Source organism: Gallinula chloropus (assembly GCF_964237585.1).
Source record: "Gallinula chloropus genome assembly, chromosome: 5".
Taxonomy (NCBI): Eukaryota; Metazoa; Chordata; class Aves; order Gruiformes; family Rallidae; genus Gallinula; species Gallinula chloropus.
The window spans coordinates 81,884,345-81,907,224 of record NC_140090.1 but is presented as its reverse complement, the minus strand read 5'-3'; the positions used below and the strand labels follow the sequence as shown (position 1 = coordinate 81,907,224).

The window sequence follows — 22,880 nt, the reverse complement described above, 5'->3', positions numbered from 1 at the left end:
TCAGCTGGAAAGCAAACTCAGGTCTGACTGTGTCTGTGTGTGGCTGGATGAACGTAACCAACTTCTGAGCATTTAGTCTGGTGCACACTGGCGTTGACAAAGACTCATCACACCCTCAATTATCTCCATATACATATGTACACGTATTTGTAAGTGTACAAGGAAATACTTGCCTAACAAGAGCATCACTCCAACTCAGAGAGTCAAACACCACATTTTCTTCACATTTGCTGAACGACAAAGGCTCACCCCAGGCCTGACAGCACACCCAGCTGCATTCCTCCTGCTATGGAGGAATTTCTAACACCATTACAGCCAACTCACCTCAGAACACCACGGTGCAATTAAACCTGTCTACTCCCGAGCATGCTGCCGTGATTATTAACAGGTTCCCTCAGGACAAAACTTTTCGCACTACTTCAAACCATCCTCGGCACTTTCTCCTTTGTTTTCCCCTCCAGTCTCCAGCCCCAGAGATGCTGCGTGTGAAAACCTTGCAGTTAAGGGAATTTTGGGGAAACCGGCTTCCCCGAGGATTTTAACAGTGAAACCGATGCATTTGAACTTTATTTGCAAATGCTTTGCTCCTTTGTATTTCCAAGCCCTCCGATAGCTTTTCCCCACATGAAAGGCTGTCCTTCACTGCGGTTATGAAGATGCAGGCTGAGCAGCACCGCGCTTTCACTTACTCCCACAGCGACCTAAATCAACTGTGAGAAGGTGTTTCTGTTTCATTCACTGAGGCTTTAGCTCATTAAACTGTTTTCCTTCTCAGCATTGTTCCCCGGGTTTGAACTGCATTGCTGTTAAATGCTCTTTAGCAGTTTAAAGGCTTTAAAGGCAAAGACTTATCAGTCTCTGTTTTTAACAGCACTAAATCTGCATTATTAGTTCATGCAGATAAGGGGATTTAAAAGCTCAGCTTGAAACCTCTCTCTTCTGTATTTATCTGACACTGCATAGTTCCAGTAGCTCAGCTGGAAATGTAGATCTATGAAGCTTTAAAGAGAGATTAAAGCCCAGAAAAGAAGTACTTTTCCCCCTATAGCCGCTCTCACTTTCCCTTTTCCTACTGTCTGAAGGAGGGATGGCAGACAATGGTCCAAGATGGTTCCCAAAACCCTCTGAATGGGGACACTGTTGGTGGTAGCATTCATTCAGAGTGAGCTTCAGTGTATTGTCCTCCCCAATCAGCAGATCAGAATAGAGTGTGCTGGTGGCTGCCAAAAGGTTAGCAATGCCGATGAAAGGGGTTTCCCATTATTCACTGCTCCTACAGAACTCCCCCTTTGTGCCAGGCAGCCCATCATTTCACTGTGGAGGTCCGGATCTGCGGCTGGCTGCGCTCTCAAAATGAACAATTCATCTGAATGCGGGCTCACGGCGGTGGTGTGCAGCCCGAAATCGCAGCGTTTCTTTTCCAAGGACAGGGGAGCTGGGGCAGGTTTTGGCAGTGTCACCGTTTAATGATATACCGTCGTGACATCTCTGACCCACGGCTGACATAACACTACAGTCTTACTGCCCTACCCTTGCCAGGGCATCGTGGGAGGTCCAAAGCCAAAATTAGCTAATGAAGCACACTGCATGCTGTAAACAAGCCTGCAATAAATAATGCAAAAGGCTTATATAGGTTTGCTGGGCTTGCCTCGAGCAAAGCCAAGGAAAAATGAAATAAAAACAGGCCTTTCCCACACTGCTCTGGGTAACAGAGGCCTCTGCTGCTCTGAGGGTAGAGCCCGGCCTTACTGCACCTCCGTCCCCTGAATAAGGGATCTCATTTAAAACGACTGAGCGCTGCCTTATCTGCAAACCTTCCAAGGGCCCCAGTGTCTTCTAAGGATTTAACAGGTTTTGGAAGTGATGCGACTGAAGACACACTGGATTTCTTCTCCTCATCCCTGCATCACCCCCAGAAGTGTAAATAAAAGCCTATTTTGGAGAAATTCCTCCTCAGCCCTCTGCTGGGGTGCATGGGAAGAGCACTCCTCCGTACGGGAGGGAAAAGCAGTCTCTGGCTAAAGCGTAAGATTTGGGCAGAATGTGATTAAAAGGCATTTATACTCCATCCCAGGGAACACCTACACAGGGAAAATGACCACCCTGCACAAGCAAGGATGCTTTTCAGTGCACAACTCAGTCTGGGTCAAGACTGTGGTTTAACTCGCCTCTGCCACACACAGGGAAGGCAGCAAGCAACTGCCAGAAGGAAGAGGCACATCCAACCTGTCCTTGCCCTCAGCCCCCCGGCCACGGGCTAAGCTGTGTTGTGCAGTGACTCCCACGACTCCCAGGCCCTTCTCTGTTCCCCTCAGCTCGGCTTTTATTTCCTCCAGCCTCAGCAGTTTGTTTTCAGCACCATCTCCTGCTGCAGGATGCAGTGTGTGCCACGGCTCTAAAGCTCCATTTCTCAGGCAAGCATGCAGCCAAGCAGTGTCTCCTACGAGAAACACCCAGTTCCTGTGCCCGTACACACATGCCCATGTAGAAATAATTTTTCCTTATTCCAGAAACACTTGTCTTTTCTTCTGACTTTGTAACAGCTAATTAGGGCAGCTGTAAATGGGGGGATTTTTTGGGACTCTGTATTGTAGCACCCCTCACATAATCAGCTCTGTAACAGCATGATACACCTTGATGCTACGAGCGACAGTGATGACCGTGCACAAATGCTGTATTAGTGCTTGAAAACAGTCTGCCTACTGCACTGGTCTAGGACTGAGACTAAAACGGGGTTTAGTGCTGGCGGAGTTCATGGCTTAGGGGGAGAGAAGGAGCCAGGGCTGGTCAGGTTGCAGAGAAGGTGGCTATGGAAGCAATTTGCTGCCAGGTTCATCCATACAGGAGTTACGGGAAGGACAGCACCAGGTTGCTCTCAGCACTGCACACTGAGCAGCGAGGGCGATGGGCTGCCTGCCCCAAGGGGAACCGGCTGGGTGTCAGGGAGAAGAGGTTCCACGCTGCTGCAGCAGTCACGGGAGGCCCAGCACAGCCGCAGATCACGACCTGTGGAGCATCTCTGGGGAATGAGCCTCCAGCAGCCTGCTCTGGTGCTGAGGCAGCCCTGCTGTGAGCAGGATGAACAGGAGACCCCTCCAACCGCAGCACTCAGCCTGCAGCTGCAAACATACCTCAACAGCAGCTTGAGGAAGCTCTGTGCAGACTGGAAAGGTGCTCATGTCACTAAGACGTTTGAACAATAAACCTGCTTTCTGCTCTGGGAGCTCTGGCGACTTCAGAGCAATTCTCCAACCTCAGTACTTTAGCTTTAACAAGTGTCACACACTAAGCTGTAATCGGCACCATCTGGAGAACTCCAGTACGAAGAGACCATTTTCAGTTTGCAGAACAAAAACCTGCATTTTTGAGTGTGGCTTTTGAAACATCTCTTATGCACTGCTTGTGAACACAGAAGAGGAGAGAGGCTAGTAAAGGCCAATACGTACCTATCAAGCACATAGCCAAGAGCCTTATGCCGTATTCCTGAGTAAACCGAAGGGCTTGTTTCCCAAGCAATTAAATTGGAAGCATCATGGAAAAGATGAATGTTTACCAAGTCAAAGGCACTATGACAAGAAAGGAAAAAAAAAAAAAGATTCAGGATAAAAGAAAAAAACATTTGTTGCATCAGCACAGTAACACAGAGTTCTCTCTTATGTTACCTTAATATTTACTCACACAGACTGCAAATTAAGTTATCATCATCAGAAAATTGTCAAAGGCTATGAACAGACTTTCAACAATTCATCCACAGGTAAGACTGCATCTAGGCTTTTGCTTAAAATACACATAACATGCAAACATGAAGCTCTCTGTCAGTTCCAGTCACAGAAATCAAGCAGCACCCTCCCACTGAAACAGGTTTGAAACAAAATGTGTAAACAAACAACTTCAAGCTTATAAAGCTGTGGCCAAATACTTGGTAGAACTGTGGCTTTGCAACAAACAAAATGAAAAGCTCCTGACAGGAGAATTCTACTGGCATGAAAGGGTAAACCATACCACTGCAACTAATCTGTCCCTATCTGGGGAATGCCAGGATGACAGCTGTCAATCAGTGCTCTGCTTCCAGTCGGGAGGAGGACACAGGCTGTTTAACTCGGACTTTGCCTCAGGATCACAGAGCCCTTGGGTTGGCAAAGCCCTTTACAGGGCCCAGCCCAAGCGCTGACCCAGCACTGCCCAGCCCACCCCTTGCCCATGTCCCTGAGCACCACATCTCCTGGCTTTTAACTGCCCCTGGAGATGGTGACGCCCCTGCCCTGGGCAGCCTGGTACAGCACCCCACAGCCCTGGGGGGGAAGGCATTTCCCTCACCTCCCACCCAAACCTCCCCAGCACAACCTGAGGCCGGTTCCTCTGGTCCCATTGCTTGTTCCTCAGGAGACGAGACCGACCCCCTGGCTGCTCCCTCCTTCCAGGGAGCTGCAGAGAGCAAGCAGGTCTCCCCTCAGCCCCCTCTTCCCACACCAACCACCCCAGGTCCCTCAGCTGTTCCTCACAGCACCTGGGTGATGAATTACTGAAAATCAGTACAACTCCCCATCTTTGTCTCCTGACGTGACCGGCAGGAGTATTAACTCATCCTTTACTCCTTCAGGGTGAGGCAGCCATCAGACAGGCAGCGATCCTTTCACCAGGCTGCAGGCTGGCTCAGCCAAAGCCCGTTACCCCAGCACCCCTGCAGCCAGCGCCTCTGGGCGGAATAACCCCATGGGGGAAGCGCTGCCAGGGCTTTGGGAGCTCTGTCCTCCTGGAGGGACACGCTGGGTCAAGGACTGCCCAGGGTCTGTCTCATGGGCTGGCCAAAGTCTGAGAGAAGAGATTTCTGAAAAGTACCAGGTGATTTCTATGGAAAATCTACAGATAACAAACAGCCCTGTGCAGAAACATCTCCTGTGAGGGAGTTCAGCCTGGAGGTACAGAGAAGGCAAACGTACCTCATGCTCAAAAAGGAGTCTGCAGCCTGCCAGCGATAGAATGGGCACAGACTTTGGCAGAGAGAGGAATCTAGTGAACCCCTGAGCTGTGTGCAGGGAGATGCTCAGGCCGAGACAGAGGAAGGGGACAGGTCAGGGCACAGCGGGTCACAGCAGCCAAAGAGCCAACACACAACACAGACCCACAGCTCGCTGAGCATCCGGCACGAAGGCCTCTTCCAGAGACACTGAAGGGTTGGTTTTGGCTACAGGGCAGAGTGTCTCTTTCTGAACCACCTCACTGTGATGACAAAGTAGTCCTACCAACCTTCATATTAAGATATGCAATTAGCACATGGCTACAAAACCTAATCTGGAGGTGAAGGCTTAAGATGTCTGTTCCTGTGTGTGTGATGCATGAACGTAAAGAATCCTTGTAGGACCAGGAGAGACCCCACACCATGAGCTCACCTCCCGTGTGAAGGTATCCATTATTCAGCCCCATCTGCCTCAAAGCTGCTTGTCCTTAAACTTGCTAATAAAGGGCAAGTTTACACCTTCCCTGTCCTTAAGGGAAACCCTCCTCCTGTACGCAGGGACTTGCCTCTGCCCCCTCCCCAGGCAGCAGCCAGACTCCCACATCTGGCAAGCCAGATTTTAACTCCCACTCGACCGCCCTCGACTCTCCTGCTCCTTTTCCAGCCCGCCCCACGCACAGCACTCCCAGCACGGTGCAGTATTCTATCAAAGGCTTGGGCAGCACCCAATTACAGAATTACCATGCTTCCCCACCCTCCTGCCCTTCACAGGGTGCAGCTGTTAACACCTCTCAGTAAGAGAATAATGAACCACCTTAGACTTCTCCTCCCTCCAGCCTTTTCTACAATAAATTACTCCCAGCATTGTACTCGCAGTTTTGAATTCTCAAGGTGCAACACTGTCTGCACTCCCGGGCTTTACCTGAGCAATCCTACTTTCTCTAAGATCCCAGAACAATTCTGACTGCTGCTTCTCACCTCTGATACACGTGCAAACATTCCCAGGCTGCTGCCACACCTACAGCATGCTGTGCATTATGTGTTCAATACACAGTGAGGCAAACCAGTGGTTTGGGAACCTGTCTGGTGCATGAACAGGCCGATCTATAGGTATGAGTATCTCTCAAACAGCTGCTGACAAAAACACACAGTGCACACATCACCAGAAGTAACTTTTAAGCTGCAACTTACCAATCAGTAATACACCATCGTGTCCGGATGAAACCTTTCCTGGACCACTTGCACTGAAAGACAAGAAGTAAGAATTGTCAGCATAAGTGAAGGATTTCTGTGAACCACACTGACACAGAGACAGGACAAACCACAGCCCAGCCACACGCAGGACACGTGGAGGCACCTGGAAAACACACACTGTGTCTCTCAGGGATCCTGGAAATACAGGGGCATTTGGTCCTGCAGCAGTTACAAACTTCGGTGTAAAATTAATACAAGCCCTAGTAGCTGCTTATAGATGAAAGATCACCAATTAGGAAAGCTTTACAACTGCACTTATGCTGAGCCTAAACCAGCAAACTCTTCCTGCCTACACACCAGTGTCTGGGCTTCTCTGTAATTTCACCTGAACTGTAAAATGTCACCCGAGATTTACATCAAATTAAAATGAATGAGATCTGCTAGAAAGCTATTTCTCCTGCTGAGCCAACCCACCCAATATTTCTATAAAAGTTAAGAAGAATTTAAATAATGGTAAAACATTACATTTATCAAAACTGCACCATCTGTGAGAAAGCCACAAATCAGCTCTTGCCAACGTGTGGCACTTATGATACAGCAAAAGGGGTTTTTCAGCACCACTCCTCAGCCCCTGTCATAAATTACAGCCTCCTACAAAAAAGACATGATTCTGCATCCTATTTATTCCCTGTTAACAATGAATGTGGGGCTAGGCTAATGCTCCTGGTAATGAATATTGCACCAGACAGGCCTAAGTAATGAGAGCAATGATTCTGTAGCAAAAGACTGCAACTCCTGACTATGAGTAAAGTACCAGCCAGAGCTGAGCATCCCCCGTGCAGGGGTACTGCTCTCCTGGAGCACTGCCCTCAGGAGAGACTTGCTGGATGTGTCTACCCACCTCACTGCAAACAGTCCTCTTAAGTCCCAGAGGCTGCTGAGACAGTGAAGTGCCAAGCAAAATCTGAGTGGGCTGCCTGCTCCCCACCCTTCAGAGAGCAGGCACCTGTCTCCCACCTCCCCTCCTCAGGCACAAGCACAGTAACCACAGCCAACACCCCTCCTGTACTTCTTGGGGTTCTTCTGCATTCAGAATGTGCTCAAGAAGACTCTGAAGTGTTTATTTCATTGAATAATCAATCAGGGAATGGTTGGAAGGAGGGTTAACACACAAAACCTTCCCCATAGTCTGGTTTTCACGGCTTAACCACAAACCCCACAGCCCAGTAAGGTCTGTTCTGCTCACAGGTTCTGCCATGAGCACGACAGCACAAGGCACAAGCTGGGATTTGGCAAAATGTCAACGTTTATTCAAAAGTAAAACATGAAAAAAGTTAAATGCTAAAAGCATTCAAAATGGGCTTAAATCTAATCTCAATCAAAAAAAGGGTAGCTCTGTCATTTCATTCTTAAAAATAACTGTATTGAACTTTTAATTACTGAAGAGCAATAGATAGAATGTAAAATGAAATATTCCAGGCCTATGATGTGGCCCAAGATAACGTCTTCCATCAAGCTGTCATTGTTCATTTGTTTTCCTCCCTGGCAACATAACTGTGACTTCAAAAGATGTAACATGAAAACAGGGCCAACCAGGTCACCTGGAGCCAGTTCCCAGTTCCAGCTGGGTTTTGAGCATCTCCAAGGACAGCGACTCCACTTCGTATCTGGGCCCCTCATGGTGAAATTCTTTCCCAGATTCAGCCAGATTTTCCCTTGCTGCCCCTTGTTCTGTTGCTGCACACCCTCCAGAGACACCTGGCCCCATCCCTCAAGAGCCACCAGTTGGACACAGCACCCAGCAGCATGGTGCCCCAGCACCTCCAGCTCCTGGCAGCACAGTCAGGCTCTCTGGATTCTCCTCCCACACCCCACACTCCAGTCCCCAAGGTGCCTCTGCTACACTTGCTTCAGTTTCCCATGTCTGTCTGGTACAGGGGCTCCCAAATGGAGACTGGAGATGTGACACAGCCTTGGAGTCCTGAATAGATGGAGAAGCCCTTTCCTGGAACCTAACACATCCTGGCATGCTGTTGGCCTTCCCTGCCATCAAAGTACAGTGGTGGCTCATATTCAATTTGCTGTCCATCACATCTGTTTTCTGGATAGTCACCTCCAGCTTGTACTGCTCTGTGGGGTTACCCCATCCCAGGGGTAATTCACACTGGCATTAACCTTCGCTGAGCTCCATGAGGCTCCTGTCAGACCACTCCCTCCCTCAGCCTGCTGAAGGCCAACCGAGTAGCAGCCCTGCCCTCCAGCATATTGACTGTGCCTCCAACTTATCATCTGCAAAACTGAGCGTGTCATCCGAGCTGTGGACAAAAGTGCTGAATGGTACAGATCCCAGTGTCCACCTCCAAGGAACACCCCCAGCAACCAGTGAATTTGTGAACCACCTGGTGAGCCTGGTGGCTGGCCACCTTTCCAGCCACCTCGTACTCCACCTACCCAGCACACCCATCAACAACTGGAGGCAGTAAGAGAACCTTCTAGAGTCAATGCACGCAACTCCCACAGCGCTCCCCTTGTCCATGCAACTGGTCACCCAGGAAGATGTGCACCATCACCTTCCCATGACGAGGAGAAAACACCTGGACCCTTCCTAAAAAGGGCTGCGGTCTTCATGCCTCCCAGCCCTGGGGAACCTCTCCCTTTAGGGCAGCAGCGAGCGGCCTCGCGCTGGATCCCTTTCTCACCAGGGGCTCAGGCAGATACAGTAACTCAAGGGTGTGCAACCAAGTGTCTGAGGCCAGGAGTCCTGCTGTGAATCACAGTCCCCTTCACCAGCTGGCCATCCCTCAGGACACTGGCTATGTCCCTGAGGACCCCACCAACACCAGCGATACCAGCATGAAGTGCCCAGCCCTCAGCACTGCTGCCTCACTCAGGCTCATGAGCTGACGCTGACACAAGCCAACTGAGAGGCATCTGCACCACAGTTTGTACTCCACGACATGGTGAAACACAGCATGTGTGGCAGGAGCTTGGCATCTCCTCCCCATGCCTGGCACACACTAGTTTTGGGGGAACAGGAGGGGTTGCAGGCTATTTCACCAAAGGTGTAGTAGGTGTCACTGAAATCCCAACACCTTTCTATTAGATAGCCTTAATAAAAATAATCAAAAAATCACGATTTGAAAACTTGTAGTAACGTTGCACCAGCCTTTTCTTTGTGAATAGAGTCCTCTCAGGAGATGGTGCTGACCTTTTAAAACCCCCAAGAAACACCACCTACATAAATAACCTCTGCTACATTGGGTAAAAGGACCTCCAGACAACATTAACATGAAGAGAGAGGTTATAGAGGGCTAATGTCAAAAAGCACTGTGAGCAATAAGTAATGCACACAAACCATGATTGATAATGACTAGCACAGAGCCTTAATTCATCTTTTCTCCATCATTTTACTGAGAGGGACCATATCAAATTAAATAGTGACCCAGCAAGGGTTTATTCAGCCATACAAAGCAGGGGCGCGAGGGAAAGACATATTAAAGTGGCAATGACTGCAATGTAATTGCAGCTGCTTAAAGGAACACTGCAGCCTGGAGGAAACCTTCTCCATGAAGCAGCAAGAACAACTGAGGCACCAAGCGATGCTCGGCAGTAACGGGCCCACGTGCCCACGGCAAGAACACCCCCTCAAAGCCTTGTGCTTCACGTACATACTCACAGCACACTCCATGTTTAACTAGCCAGGAAGAGGGCTGTGTACTACAACTTTCCATAGAAAACAGGCAGAATGTAGACCCTGCCCCAAGATGACTCCCTAAAGGATGAATACTGAAGTGTTGACGCTCTTGTGTTTTCAGGAGTTTGCCCACAAACTGCTCCCAGCACCTTTCTAACTCCCTGTACTTCAGAACAGCACACGGGGAACTCAAGTCCAGTTTGGCCTCAGGACACGATCAAGCATTCTCACAGCACTGTCATACTTCCACTGCTGAAGATTCTCAGGAGTCATTACTCACATTTTAAAGTCTGCAAATGAAAGTATCTGTGGCACTCACCAACAGAAGTGCAGTGAGAGTTAAGGGTATGAAGGCCATCTCTCTAACGACAAAGTCTATTATGCAGTGCAGTAATTTGATAATTTGCTTTTTCACATAATGCTCTCATTACCCTTTAGTTACCAGAAAATACAGTAAGAGTTTAGGAAGAATGTATCTATCAGAAGAGCACATTTAAAGTGCTTCTGCACAACGTCAGCAAATATAAAGAAATATGTGATAAATACAGCACTTGCTCCAGCTATTTTTATATGTAAAACGATGGGAAATGCAACTCATCATTGCTGCAGCTTCTTCCTATACATGTCCAGCAGTGAAGCAGCAACGCATTTCTTCACTAGGAATGCTTTTTTAGAAGACAGAAATGTCACGAATATGCAGCTTTTGAGAGAAAGGCTGAGTTAAGTATTTATTGGTAAGAGAAGTCAAGCTGGCAGAATGGCAGTGAAAGCAATAGGTACGAGCACACACGTGATGGGGCAGAGGTTTCAGGGGTCCTTTTCTGTCCCATGTTCCCTTTCGTGGCACCCTTGGAGGGCTAGGTGGACGAAGGGGAATGGAGGAACAGGGATGCAAAGTCAGAGGGGCCTGACCCTGCTGCAGCTGGAGTGCAGTGCTGCAGTCTGGGGCACTGCCAAAAACAACTGCAAATAACAGTACATGTGTGAAAGCACAGCAAGGACTGCCAGCCTCTTCTACCAGCCTCTTCTCACACTTCCTATCTGCTGTCAGAGATAAACAAGGCACCTTCTTTTTTCCTCCTGTATTACAGTAAGCTCTTCAAAGATATTTTCAGTCTCTAAGAATTCTTCTCTTTGACACAGAAGTCAGGGTTGGTAGGAGTACAAACAATGGATGCGCATTTCAGACTCCCAACCCAAAAGATGATAGTAACTCTGCAGCTTGTTTCCCTTCTTCTGAGAACACAGAGCCATTTGAAACCCTCGTTTATAAACCAGTCGTTGAAAGTAAATAATTACAACACAGTTCATGCTATTAAGGCAACAGCAGCACAGTGGTAACGTGACGCAGAGCTGCCAGCAGCAAGGTAACGTGGCTCGTCCCAAAGCGGCCAAACCAGAGCCCCAACCCCGTAGCACCCCCTTTGCTAACTCAGCGTTCAACCACGTTCTCTTCCAATTAAGATCCCCTTCAAGAAGTTCCTGTGCAACTGAATTATAATTATTATTTTGCAGTTACAAAAGCAATGGTAAGGAATAGAATCCTGATGGTTTGGGCCTTTTACCAAGCCCCAGAAGATGCCAGCACAGGAGACTGGAGAACATTACCCAGCCCAGGCTGAATGCAGCAAGGACACCTACACCTCTGTATCATTAACTGACACTTGCTGTATTGTGTTAAGTGTATATTCCCCCACCCCAACCTCTAAATTACCTTTAGATACTCCTGAGTTGAACACATGTACTTAATTCCTTTAACTTCAGTAAATAATTCACTTATTAATAGTTTGTCTGTTTCAGATGCAGAAGTCAGTAGGCTCTGGACTCAACACAGCCCAGCACCATTTAGCAACTTAAACATAAAAACATCATCCTTCACACTACATGTACCCTGCAGCTGAAGAACATGCCGTAAATATTTTGGATCACTGAGGTGCTTTAGTATTTCCAAATACAGTATTTGGAAAGAAGAAACTATCAGAAACAGAATTTAAAGGAGAGCTATAGCTTTGGAAGGAGGAAAGAGAAAACTGTTTCTTCCTGCAGATTTCAAAGCAGCAATCTTTATTTTGACGTTAACAGATAGCCACTAGCTGATCTGCCATCTGTAAACCAGCACAAAACCAGGCAGAGATGATATAGATCATCTGCACATTCCCAGAGAGGTATCTACATTTTAAAATAGGAAAAAGAATTCCTACTCCATGTCCCAGGAAGGGGATGCCACATCTTTCACCTTACGGTACTAAGTCTCTTCTCAGATCCTCTGTTAATAGGATTCCTTTAGCCAGCAGATGGATTGTGAATACAGGCAGTTTCATCTACTAAAACACAACATAAATCATCATTGAGAAAGGAGAGACCGCAGTAAGGTTATCACCATACAGCCTTCCCCATGAAAGGTTTGCATTAAAGCATTAGTGAAATTAATTCATCTTTCATAAGAGCTTTGAGCAGTATCTGTGATCTATGATAACAACCAATTTCTCACTATGGGAAAAAAAAATTACTCAGGCCTGATAGACTACACAAATCTGCTTTTTTTTAAATGGCCTAACATTATCTGGAGTGTTGCTCCCAGAGGCATCATTTGAGTCCTGTGCCCAGCCAAGAGGACCCATAAATCAAGACAGAAAGTTTTGTTAGTTTTATATGCAGTGGGCTGTAATTATTTTGAATTGCATTATGCCTCAATCATTGTAATTACTTTTAGATCATCCTTAAGCAGCAGTAATAAAAAGAAAAGAAATCAGTCTTAAACCATTTCTCACACAAAACCTGGTAATGTGATATGAGAAGTCTGGCTAAAACACACAAGGGCATGTGAATGTGTGGGCAGGCAAGCTGCTCTGCCTTCCCTGTGTCAGCACAGCCGTTCAGGATACACTGTTCTGTGGCCTTCTAATTAGCACTGCTACTACCAGCACTGGGCTGGGAAGGGAATAGGTGGCAACGAGATGAATTTTAGCTTTAAAAATAGAAACATATATAGGAGTTGGATTTGATGATCCTTATGGGTCCCTTCCAACTCAGGATATTATCTGATTCTATGATATAAGAAGCAAAGCTGTGTCACTGTGGGATTCCTGATGTTGCTGTGCTCGTGCTTGCTTGAGAGACCCCCTGGTCTGCAGTCCCAAATGAGAAACAGTGCACTGCAAGAATCATCACTATTATTTTCTAGCTTTTCAAGTCACAGGAAAAATATGCTGGCTTGGTCTAGGCTACACCACATGCCAAGTGAGCATGGAAATGGGAACTACAAACACTGATGCTGCCGGTATCTGCGCTCCTGCAGTGCTGCAGAGCCCGTGTCACTCCTGTCTCCCACTGTGTGCAGCTCTGAAATGAAACAGGAACACCCTCTGGCTGTTCCACACATCTTGCTGCATCACCCTTACAGGGAACTGCGCTGTGTGCAGGAACAGACTGAACTGCCGAGGTGACTCAGGGGGTCATTCCTATCTTAACTCTGAGGGCTTGTGGAGTTTCTCTGCTCATATTTATCCTCCTCTACACAGACCCCTGACACCACCAGGACACGGTGCTCAGTCACTCAAGGAAAGAGAACCAATGGGAAGAAGATGAAGGTATCAGGTCCTCAGAAGTCATTTAGCTGTCCCTGGGCTCTGGACCCGAGTCCTGCACCTACAGGTCAGGTACAGAAGCTACAGCTCCAAAAGCCAGCGTGGCAACAACTGACCCCTGAGCACCCACAAGAATCAAACACATTTCCTAGCCCACAAAAGCGCATGTGGAAGCTGCTGGACTCCAGCATCTCCAGGAGATTGTGAGGGATGGCTGGTGTAGGAGGCGGCAATGAACGATGCGGAACACATTACAAATTTGCCAGTCTCTTGATAAAACAACAGCAGTGAAATAACGATGGGAATAATTCTTCCTGGGTAGCAATGAACAATCCATAATTTGGCCTGTTGCTGTTGGGCGTGATGGCAGTGCTCACACACGGCTGTTCCCTGCTCCTGGTGCTACAATCAAATCACTCAACAGCACCGCACCTTCCCGACGTGCGCTGTCAATCACCCAGCTACAGCTTACTGCTGATGGAGGAGGAAAATAAATAGGAGTAACTGCTTGGAGTTCCTTCAGAATGATGTAACACGTAACCTTAAAGTGTGTGAGATGGCAAGAGCCTCCCTGCCAGCACAAGGCACAGAACCTTGCCATGTTTTAACCTCCTGGCAGGCAGAACCACCATGCAGCTGCTCACTCGCCCCTAACCCTGCAGTGGGATGGTGGAGAGAATCATGAAGGTACAGAAAAGAAAGGAAAACTCAGGGGTTGAGATAAAGATAGGGCAGGAAAGATGGCAAGAATAACAAAAACAGTGATAATAACAAGGATGATGATGATGGGAGAGGACACAAAACAAGTGATGTACAGTGCAATCTCCCAGTGCTCAGCTGCTTCCTGAGCAGAGATCCCACCTCCCAGCTGGATTCCTCAGCTATATACAGAGCATGATGTCATATGGTGTGGAACATCCCTCTGGTCACTGGGGTCAGCTCTGCTAGCCATGTCCCCTCCCAACTCCTTGTGCATCCCCAGCCTGCTCGCTGCTGGGGTGAGGAGCAGGAAAGGCCTCGACCTGCTACCATGAAGAAGATTAACTCAATCCTGGCTAAATCTTGCACAAATATATAAAGAATTAATATCAAAGTCAAGAAAAAGAGTAACTTGCATTCCATCAACCCTGTAATTAGTTACGCAATGCTCTTCCAAGCCCACATGCACTACATAAATATCTCCAAGTACGTATATTTGCATGTTCTAAATTAATTTCTAAAATTATTTGTTTCTTATATTGAAGTACTAATGTGCCTGTTTGACCCCAAAATACTACAGCAATTCCACAAATACATTCACTTAGCTTGTAGCAAATGCTAATCACTAAACACCCATCTAGAAGATATTCCTAAGAAACTAAAAATTAGCAAATTACAGTAACCACCAAAGAAGAGAACTGCTGGCAAGGGCTGTCTGCAGGTGCAGTTGCCCTTGCAGGTGCAGTGGAAGAAAACCCTTCGCTGTGTTTGTGTTTTTGTGTTTGACAAGACCTCCCCCATCAGCCATGGGGCACTCCCCAGTTCTGAGGAGAACCAGGAGAAAAGGCAGCGCCAGGGCAGCGTCACAGGGAGCACCAGCATGTTGACAAGTTACATGTATTCTTGTACCAATGAGAAACCATCCCCTCCCTCCCCACTGACAGTTACCACAGCAGCACCTGGCTGTACTGAAGGGAAACCAGTGTTGCTGCCACTGTGATTCCAGAGCTGCTGCCACTGAATACAAACAGAATCCATTCAAAGTCGCTCTGGCCCTGCCAAGGAGTGAGTCTCCCTCCAACAGCCTTGCAACTGGCACTGTGTGCTGCTTCTTTGCCTTGAAACACACAGGTCTCTTCATCGCTGTCTCCATCCTTCAGGAGGATTTCCTACTAACCAAACAACTCCCTCTGAATATGGTAAATCCATGCAATGACTTAAAATATATGTTACAGGTGGCAAGAAACTGACAAAGCAAGCCCAAAAAACCCCAAGACCAGATTCTGGCCTTATTTACACTCGTGTAATCAATCAGAGCAAATGAGAATCAAACCCAACACCCAGGAATGCTCCATGGGATGGTACATACCTCAGGGAAATAATCCTGTGGAAACTTCTCTTTTTCCAGCATGGGTGTGCTTTCTAAAGTGTCTGAGTAGATTTCTTTCCCAGTAACCTTTTTATACTTCTTAGCTAGGAAGAGATACAAAATGTCATTAGCAAATGTATCTGTAACATCAGTGACTGACAGCACTCACTGGCAAAAAAGCCATCAACAAACACTGAACCACAGGATGGCTGGGGCTGGTAGGAGCTCTGGGGTCTCTGGTCCAGCCCTGCTCACAGCAGGTCCCTCGGGGGGGGGAGGGGGGCAGGAGACCCTGCAGCCTCCCTGGGAAGCTGTCCAGACCAGCATCTGGCCGCAGTCTTACAGAAAAACACTTCTCCTTACACCAAAGTGGAATTTCAACTTGTGCCTGTTGCCTCTTGTCCTGCCCCTGGGCACGGCTGAGAGGACCCTGGCTCTCCCCTCACCGTGCTCTCCTTTCAGGAGCTCCCACCTACCAGCGTGGCCGCCCCAAGGTCGCATGTGAATTTAAAGCTGTGTTTGTAAAGGAGATGTAGTGGTAAAGCACATCCCTTTCCAAAGTCTATACTGAATGGTTACAGCAGATAGAAACCACGCAGACTTCTCAGCCTTAACAATCAATCTGTGGATCCATACAGCTCATGAAGAAGAGGTTCTGCTTCTTGAGTCTCTCTTCTGGTCAGGACAATGTATTGGTATGTCTAAAGGTGAGAACCTGACTTAATTTACCAAACTCCTCTGACAGGCATTTGGGCAGCTTCCTTACAGCCACTGTTAAGCCAGAACTACCCACTGCACTGAGTTTTGACTAGGAAGGCGTTAAGAGAAACTCCCAAGCAATTATCAAGAGCCCTGAACTGTCCAGCTCTACTGGATATCCAATGAAAATACCATGCAATATAAAAACTTGTCACTTTAAGTTGTCTGGATAAAATATTTTATATAATCTGAGGAAGCATTTACTGTAATGTAGCAATATATCTTTGGGGTGGGGGGAAAAGCATCATTCTTTATGTGCCAATCACTTTGAGATCTGGCTCCCACAGGAAGACTAAACAAATACCCTGATAAACTGATGTGGCATCATTCTAAGTAGATCATGGATGGATGTGCCTCTCTCAGTAAGTTTAACAGTGTCAGCAAAAAGATGCTGATGTCATTCAGGGTACAGGAGCGTTTGGCAGCACTGTACAGGCTGCAGGCTCCTGCTGTGGGAACCACAATAAAGGGCAGTGCCTGGCAAAGCGGGGCACTGTGCCATCAGCTGCCTTACCTCAACCCCGCGGCTAAGCGCAGGCAAGGGATTCATCTACATCACTGCTGAGAGGCAAATTCAGGAGGAAAGGAGCATGACTTCTCCTCTATCTCCGAGCAAACCCACTCCCATGGGATTTCCCATTTCCCCCAGAGAAAAGCAGACTCTTGCTGTAAGCTGGAGTGGTAACTGGAGCTGGCCTAGTACCCCGGCCAGCAAACCCCTCTGCGAGCGACAGCCCTACCGAGCACAGGGCTTGTTAGTGCTGAAGTCACAAGCCAACTTTTGGGCCTCTGAGCCCTGTAAAAATATCCAACACAGCCTGTGACACAGGCAACGACACCGTAGGCTGCAGGAGAAAATCCTTCTCCTTCTGTAACTCGGATGTGTCTGCCCAAGAACTGAGAAACAGAGACAATCCTTTTTCCAAAGACTCTGCGCAGCCAGATGCGACTGTGCATTGAATTCTGAAGAGACACTGTGACGTTACAGGGATATTGAACTCTATATAAACATCCATTTTTTGCATGCTTTTGAGTAGAACCAGAATTTCATAATGATTTTTGTGCAGAGAGTGTTTGTATCCATTTGGATTTTTCCTCTGATTTAAGAGCTTAATACACTGTGAAAATGTCAATAGTCATGAGAGAAGAGGGAAGTTTTACATTTCCCCTGAAAGATGGGAACCTTCAGGGCCATATTTTACCAACACTACACTGGGAGACTGATTCTGCTCTACATTAAGAGAGCAGTGGGTGACTTACAGCACCGACTGAGCATCCCACCTGCTGTCCTTGGGCTGTTATTAACAGGGTTTTCTTTCAAAGCGATGGCTGAGCCCAACACATCTTCAGGTGTGAGGTTCACACCAAACCTGGTTTTGCTAAGGTTTTGCTGTGCAAAACGAAGCACCAAACATCTAAAGTGTTTTTTTTTTCTGGAACAAGTTCCTGCTTGGTTTTCCTTTATTCCCTCTATGGCTCTTCCTTCCATTTCCTCACTGCTTTTTAATTTTACATTTTTACCGTAGCAAGTAAGCTGTCAATCAGTGATCAATAAACCCCAAAAGCCCCTCTTTTCCCAAACCAGCTGTCATTTTGCCCTGTGAGATGCTGCTAGAACAGGACACCTCCCATCTGTGAGCAGTGGGAGGGACCCTTAGGCAGCATTCAGAGAGTAGCCACCCATGTTCAGCGCTGGTGCGATGGAATTGTGGGGTCAGGAATTCCGTGTGCAGACACAGCTGAGGAGTTACTGATACACAGAGCCACTCACATGGCAATAAGCAGTCAGGAACGCTGCCATCTCAGACACAAACACATGTTTCTGTGCCCATCTCACCAACGTCCCAGCAGACCCAGGGACCGGGCTGGCACCCAGCTCCTCCTGAAACACTCACCTCCTCCAGCACACCCACCCTGCACACCATTCCTCTGATAAGGAACATCCTCTGTCACTGCCCAGTGCCTGAGAAACCCTTCAGCTCAGGGAGGAAGATGAGATATGGCCTCTCCTGAGAAGCCCCTGCAGCCATGGGATCCCTCTCAGAAGTAACACCTACTCCCTACTGCCCATGGTGCTGCAGCTGAACTTGCCTCTGCTACTGGAGATCAGGATGTCAGGAGGACTTCAGCTGGCTGGCTCGCCAACTGCTATGTACGTAGAGCTACTGTTCAAATATCTCAGGGAAGGGAGACCCCATACCCCCAGTTACACGAGCAGAGAGAATCCGTCTCTGCTGAGAACAAAACTAATGAATCCATGTAATTAAGACAACTAGTTCACCCCACAGTTACCACCATTTCAACAGTGTCTCCAATTAGTGGGATGCCAGATGTAGTATTAAATGTGATTCAGCTCAGTAAGCTGAATGAAGCTCCCAAGATCTTTGTGTTTAACACAGACACTTCTCAACTGAAGTAACATAAATTTTACATATTCCTTTCCACATACACCTCAGGAAGCATTCAGTAATTTTCTATGGGATTTCATATATTTAATGTATGTACCTACTTTTACACTTCTGAGATTTAGCAAGACCTCCAATCTAATGGATTAATGTGGGTTAAAAACAATGACACCCTCCTAGTGACCTGCACTGCTCCCAAGTAATTTAAGCCATAAATCTACCTCAGCTGCTTTGCAAAATGGCCATCACTGCTGGACATTTAAGGTCTTGGTCCTACATCTGATCTACATGGAAGAACCTTGTGGCCACTCAGAGCTCTTTTGAAATCATCAGGGATCTCTATGGATCCGAAGGGCCATCTGCATGGGAATGATTAATGCAACAGCTTCCAACCTGTGGCCAGCTCATTGACTTCCTCTAAGAGGTCTATAAGAGGTAAGAGAAGTGACGTCTGGCACCAGTGCACCTGCATGCATTATACAGAAGTCTGCTCCTCATGGAGAAAACCGCGAGGCACAAGTGCCAGGAAAGATGATGGAAAGGCTGCCTTGGTGTGGGAAGCCAACTGGCAGTTAACAGCATTCCTTCACTTACCTTTGAAATCAAACTGGTAGATGTTTTTCAAAGATTCATGAAGAAAGTAAAAACTTCCTAGAGCCTGTAAGAAAACAAGAATAAATTAAGAAATTATTAAAATATCTACTTTGGCTAACTAAACCAAAAACAGAATCATGCTTTCCAGTTAAAAAAAAAAAAGAAGAAGAAATTAACTACTAATACATAGAATTACTAATTTTTACATTTTCTAAGATCTATAAACTACTCATTCCCATTGTTGCATAAGCCATTATAAAGAAGTTCCCTACCAGCTGACGGATGATGGACAGTAAGATGGATACAAACAGTAACAGGGACAAACAGCCCATCCCCAGAACTCTTTAACAAGGCCTGACATCTGCTTCACTTTCAGAGCAAAACAAAATACTTCTGGAGGCTGTGCACTACAGAACAAGACATGGGTTGAGAGATTCCACAGCTTCTGAGGGCCTGCAACAGGTTCTCCACCCGCCTATCCAGCCGTGCAGACTGTTGTTGGCAGCGGCAGAGCAGGCCTGGCACTCTGGATCTCACAGGAGTGCTGGGAATGCTTGTGCCTGCCCGTACTGCTCCCCCTGTGCAGGTGACGTGACAGTGACGGAGCAGTGCACTCTGTCCATCTCTGCTGGCCATGCCTGGAGAGCAACTGCTGCTCCCAGCTCCATGTGAAGCCCTGGGGAGATCCCTTTCCCACAGAGAGCTGGCCCCAAGAGACACAATACACAAACACACAGCAGAGGGGCTCAGATGTCTGAACACGTGTGGAATTTCCTGCCACTGGCAAAACCAGTGTGTTTCTAAGTGGAATGTAGTGCCCACCACTAACCAGGCAAAGTCTGATTTTGCAACACCTTCTGCTGAGCTACTCCTGAGCAACGGCTCTCTTCAGTGCTCTTCAGAACAGTGACCTCATCCAACTACAGAATTGTTGTAGTTTTAATGATTAGTCCACAATGGAGTAAAGCATGTAAACATGGAAGTAATCTCTGCTGCGTTCAGAAAGGCAAATAAACTCCCACCTCAGCAGATCGATTCCAAGCGCCTACTGAAGTCCACCCACATTCAGCAAAATATTAGTACCTGTTCCTCACAAATACTGAAGCACCTTCCTGGCTTCTGAAGACTTCTGAGATCTTAATCCTCTTCCGCTGTTTAAGCAGCATCTTTGCCTAGGCAGCAGTGAAGCACCCCTTAGGCACCAGTGCTTTGCTCTCAAGGTGGAGAGCCACAATGCCATCTCTGACCACAACGCAGGCCCAGCCTCAGGCTGGCAGTCGGCCTACTGTGGATTTCAGGACCCTTTTCTCTGGCACAGAGTTCCCATGAGGTATGAGGATGTCCCCACCAATCTTCCCACAGCTAATCACTCCGTATCCCTCATTTTCTGGGTGCCCACTCTCAGATTTCTGGCACCCAGGTATGTAAGGAGGGGCTGAGAGAACTCAGCAGCAACAGGCGCTAATGCCTGGCACTGCACTCCAAGCACTCCCATCACTGCAGAGGGACAGCACAGCTTGCTGCAACCAGCCCCTCACACAGGCACAATGCAGAAGTGGAGATCTGAGGCACAAGAGCCCATCAAGCCCGGCAGTGGTTCCAAAGATGGCAGGTGAACTGCCCAGGGCCACCCTGCCGATGCAGACCCCGTGATGATGGCGAGGGGCCAGGGCTGTGTGGCTCAGTACGTGGGGAAGAGACCGCCATCCTTCAGCTAGTGCAGCGCCGCACGGACCTGTGTGCTCCAGCACAGCTCTTGCAGGCACACGCCAGGCAACACACCAAGACCACCCTATTTCCAGGGAAAGGGTGTTTCCACCATGACTTACAGCCTTTCCAAATTACAAATCTAGGCCATGCCTGACAGTTCTGACTCGCACCTAAAAGCCTCTGCAGGAGAGGCACCCAGGACCCCTGATGGATGTCTTCCCTGTCCTGACAAAGCATCCTTAATACTGCTGATTGTTTGCTTTCTTGCTCCACTCCTTGTCCTCACAGCTCCTTCTCCAGAGAACCTCTGTGGGCTGGATGGCTGCTAGCAGAGGTGCTCGGGTCCCTTCCTCGCTCCGTTGAAGGTGTGGAGGTGTTGCCAAGATTTCACCCATACCATGAGCTTGCTGCTTGCTTTTACTTCTTCACAGTCACATAATACACCGTTTTCCTCCAGTTACTGAGAGGACACTTACATTAGAAGACAGTAAAGGAAAACCAAGTGAGAAAGGAAAAAGTAGTGTAAACAGACTTTATAGCAGAGTATTTTAAAATGTATAAATTTTAATTGAGAATTTGATGAGCCTTTAAATACATCTGATGCACTCAACAGACGTTGAAGGGGGAAAAAAAGCAGCCTGCCACTAGATGAAGTCCTATTGAGAAGTATAAAAGCAGCAAAGCATTTAACAAAAAGGATGATTTAGTTTCATTTTGTCTTTTCCTCCTATAACGACAGAGACCCTCCTGGCAGAGCAGTGTTTTGGTTCAGCAACTGCTGCATTATTTATGAGACACTGCACATCCCGAGATTAAACATTTGCTGATTTGTCAAAAGCACAAACATGAGGTCCTGCCCATCTCCTTGACATATTAGTCCATCCAACAGAAAACACTGTCACACATTTAATCGATGAGCACACTTCCCTGCGACCCAGACAGCTTCCTGCAGGTCTTTGGTGTGCCTTTTTATAACGTGGAGGAGGTGAGAAAGAAAATGCAGGAGACACTCTTGTAAGGGACTCAAGGTTAACTGTCCTGCAACAAGGACACACTGCCAGAAACAAAATAAATCCTGATACAGGATAAGAACATTGCCACCTGATACTTAATTTCTGAGGAAATTGTCATTAGCAATAGGAAAAGCTCTGTCTCAGCCAAACTTTCACTGTGCTCCGGCCTTTGGCTTTTAACAACAGCAGATTATTCCTGAACACCAGCATGGCTACAGAAAGTGTTTTTGTAGAGAACTGCATATTTTGTCTCCTGGAGAGATAAACAAAAGTCTTGAAATCATAGGCAAGCTATGGTTAAACATCTAAATACTGCTTTTAAGGGTGCTTTCCTTTTCCTCAGAATCAGGCAGGCTGCAAGGGACCTCTGGGGTGCCCAGCCCTGTTTGAAGCCAGGCTGACAGCTGGGCTGCCCAGAGCATCACCCCGGTGAGGTCCAGAAGTCTTCAGGGTTGGACACTGCCTCCCCTTTGTAAGCCAATTTCCAACCATGACCACCTTCAGGGTAAACTCTCTTCCTTCTATTCTCCTTGCCAGGGCTGAGGTGAGGATGTAAGGACATCCAAACAAGTAGGAAATAGTAAACTACCCAAGTCAGGAAGAAATACTTTTCAAGACAGTTGAAAATTTAGATCCAGGCTGCAAGATATCAAATATGAAGTTTCTCTGTACATGTCTGTAAATTAACCAAGAAGAATCAGGATGCTCTAAAATCTCTGTTTTATTTGGATGCTGTAATTCTACTAAAACCAGTGCTGCCACCTGTGCTCAAGCTACACCTTTATTTCTGAGCATCCCGATTTGCCCACTGCTTGACTTCTTACACTTTTAATCTCACTCTTAGAAACTAATTTTGAAGAATTATGCAGCAAAATTTTGGTCTGATAGCCTACATCAGC

The 22,880-nt window shown here is 47.4% G+C and overlaps 1 protein-coding gene across 1 annotated transcript in view; it reads right to left on the bottom strand.

The window, feature by feature from the left end:
- Window positions 1-22,880, bottom strand: part of INPP5A (inositol polyphosphate-5-phosphatase A) — a 193,125-nt gene that overhangs the window by 71,985 nt on the left and 98,260 nt on the right. Inside the window, exons 5-8 of the mRNA XM_084264317.1 lie at window positions 19,259-19,322; window positions 15,501-15,604; window positions 6,149-6,201; window positions 3,447-3,566 (exon numbers count right to left, since the gene is read on the bottom strand). Of these exons, the coding sequence (XP_084120443.1) occupies window positions 3,447-3,566; window positions 6,149-6,201; window positions 15,501-15,604; window positions 19,259-19,322 (341 nt within the window). The remainder of the gene's footprint in view (window positions 1-3,446; window positions 3,567-6,148; window positions 6,202-15,500; window positions 15,605-19,258; window positions 19,323-22,880) is intronic.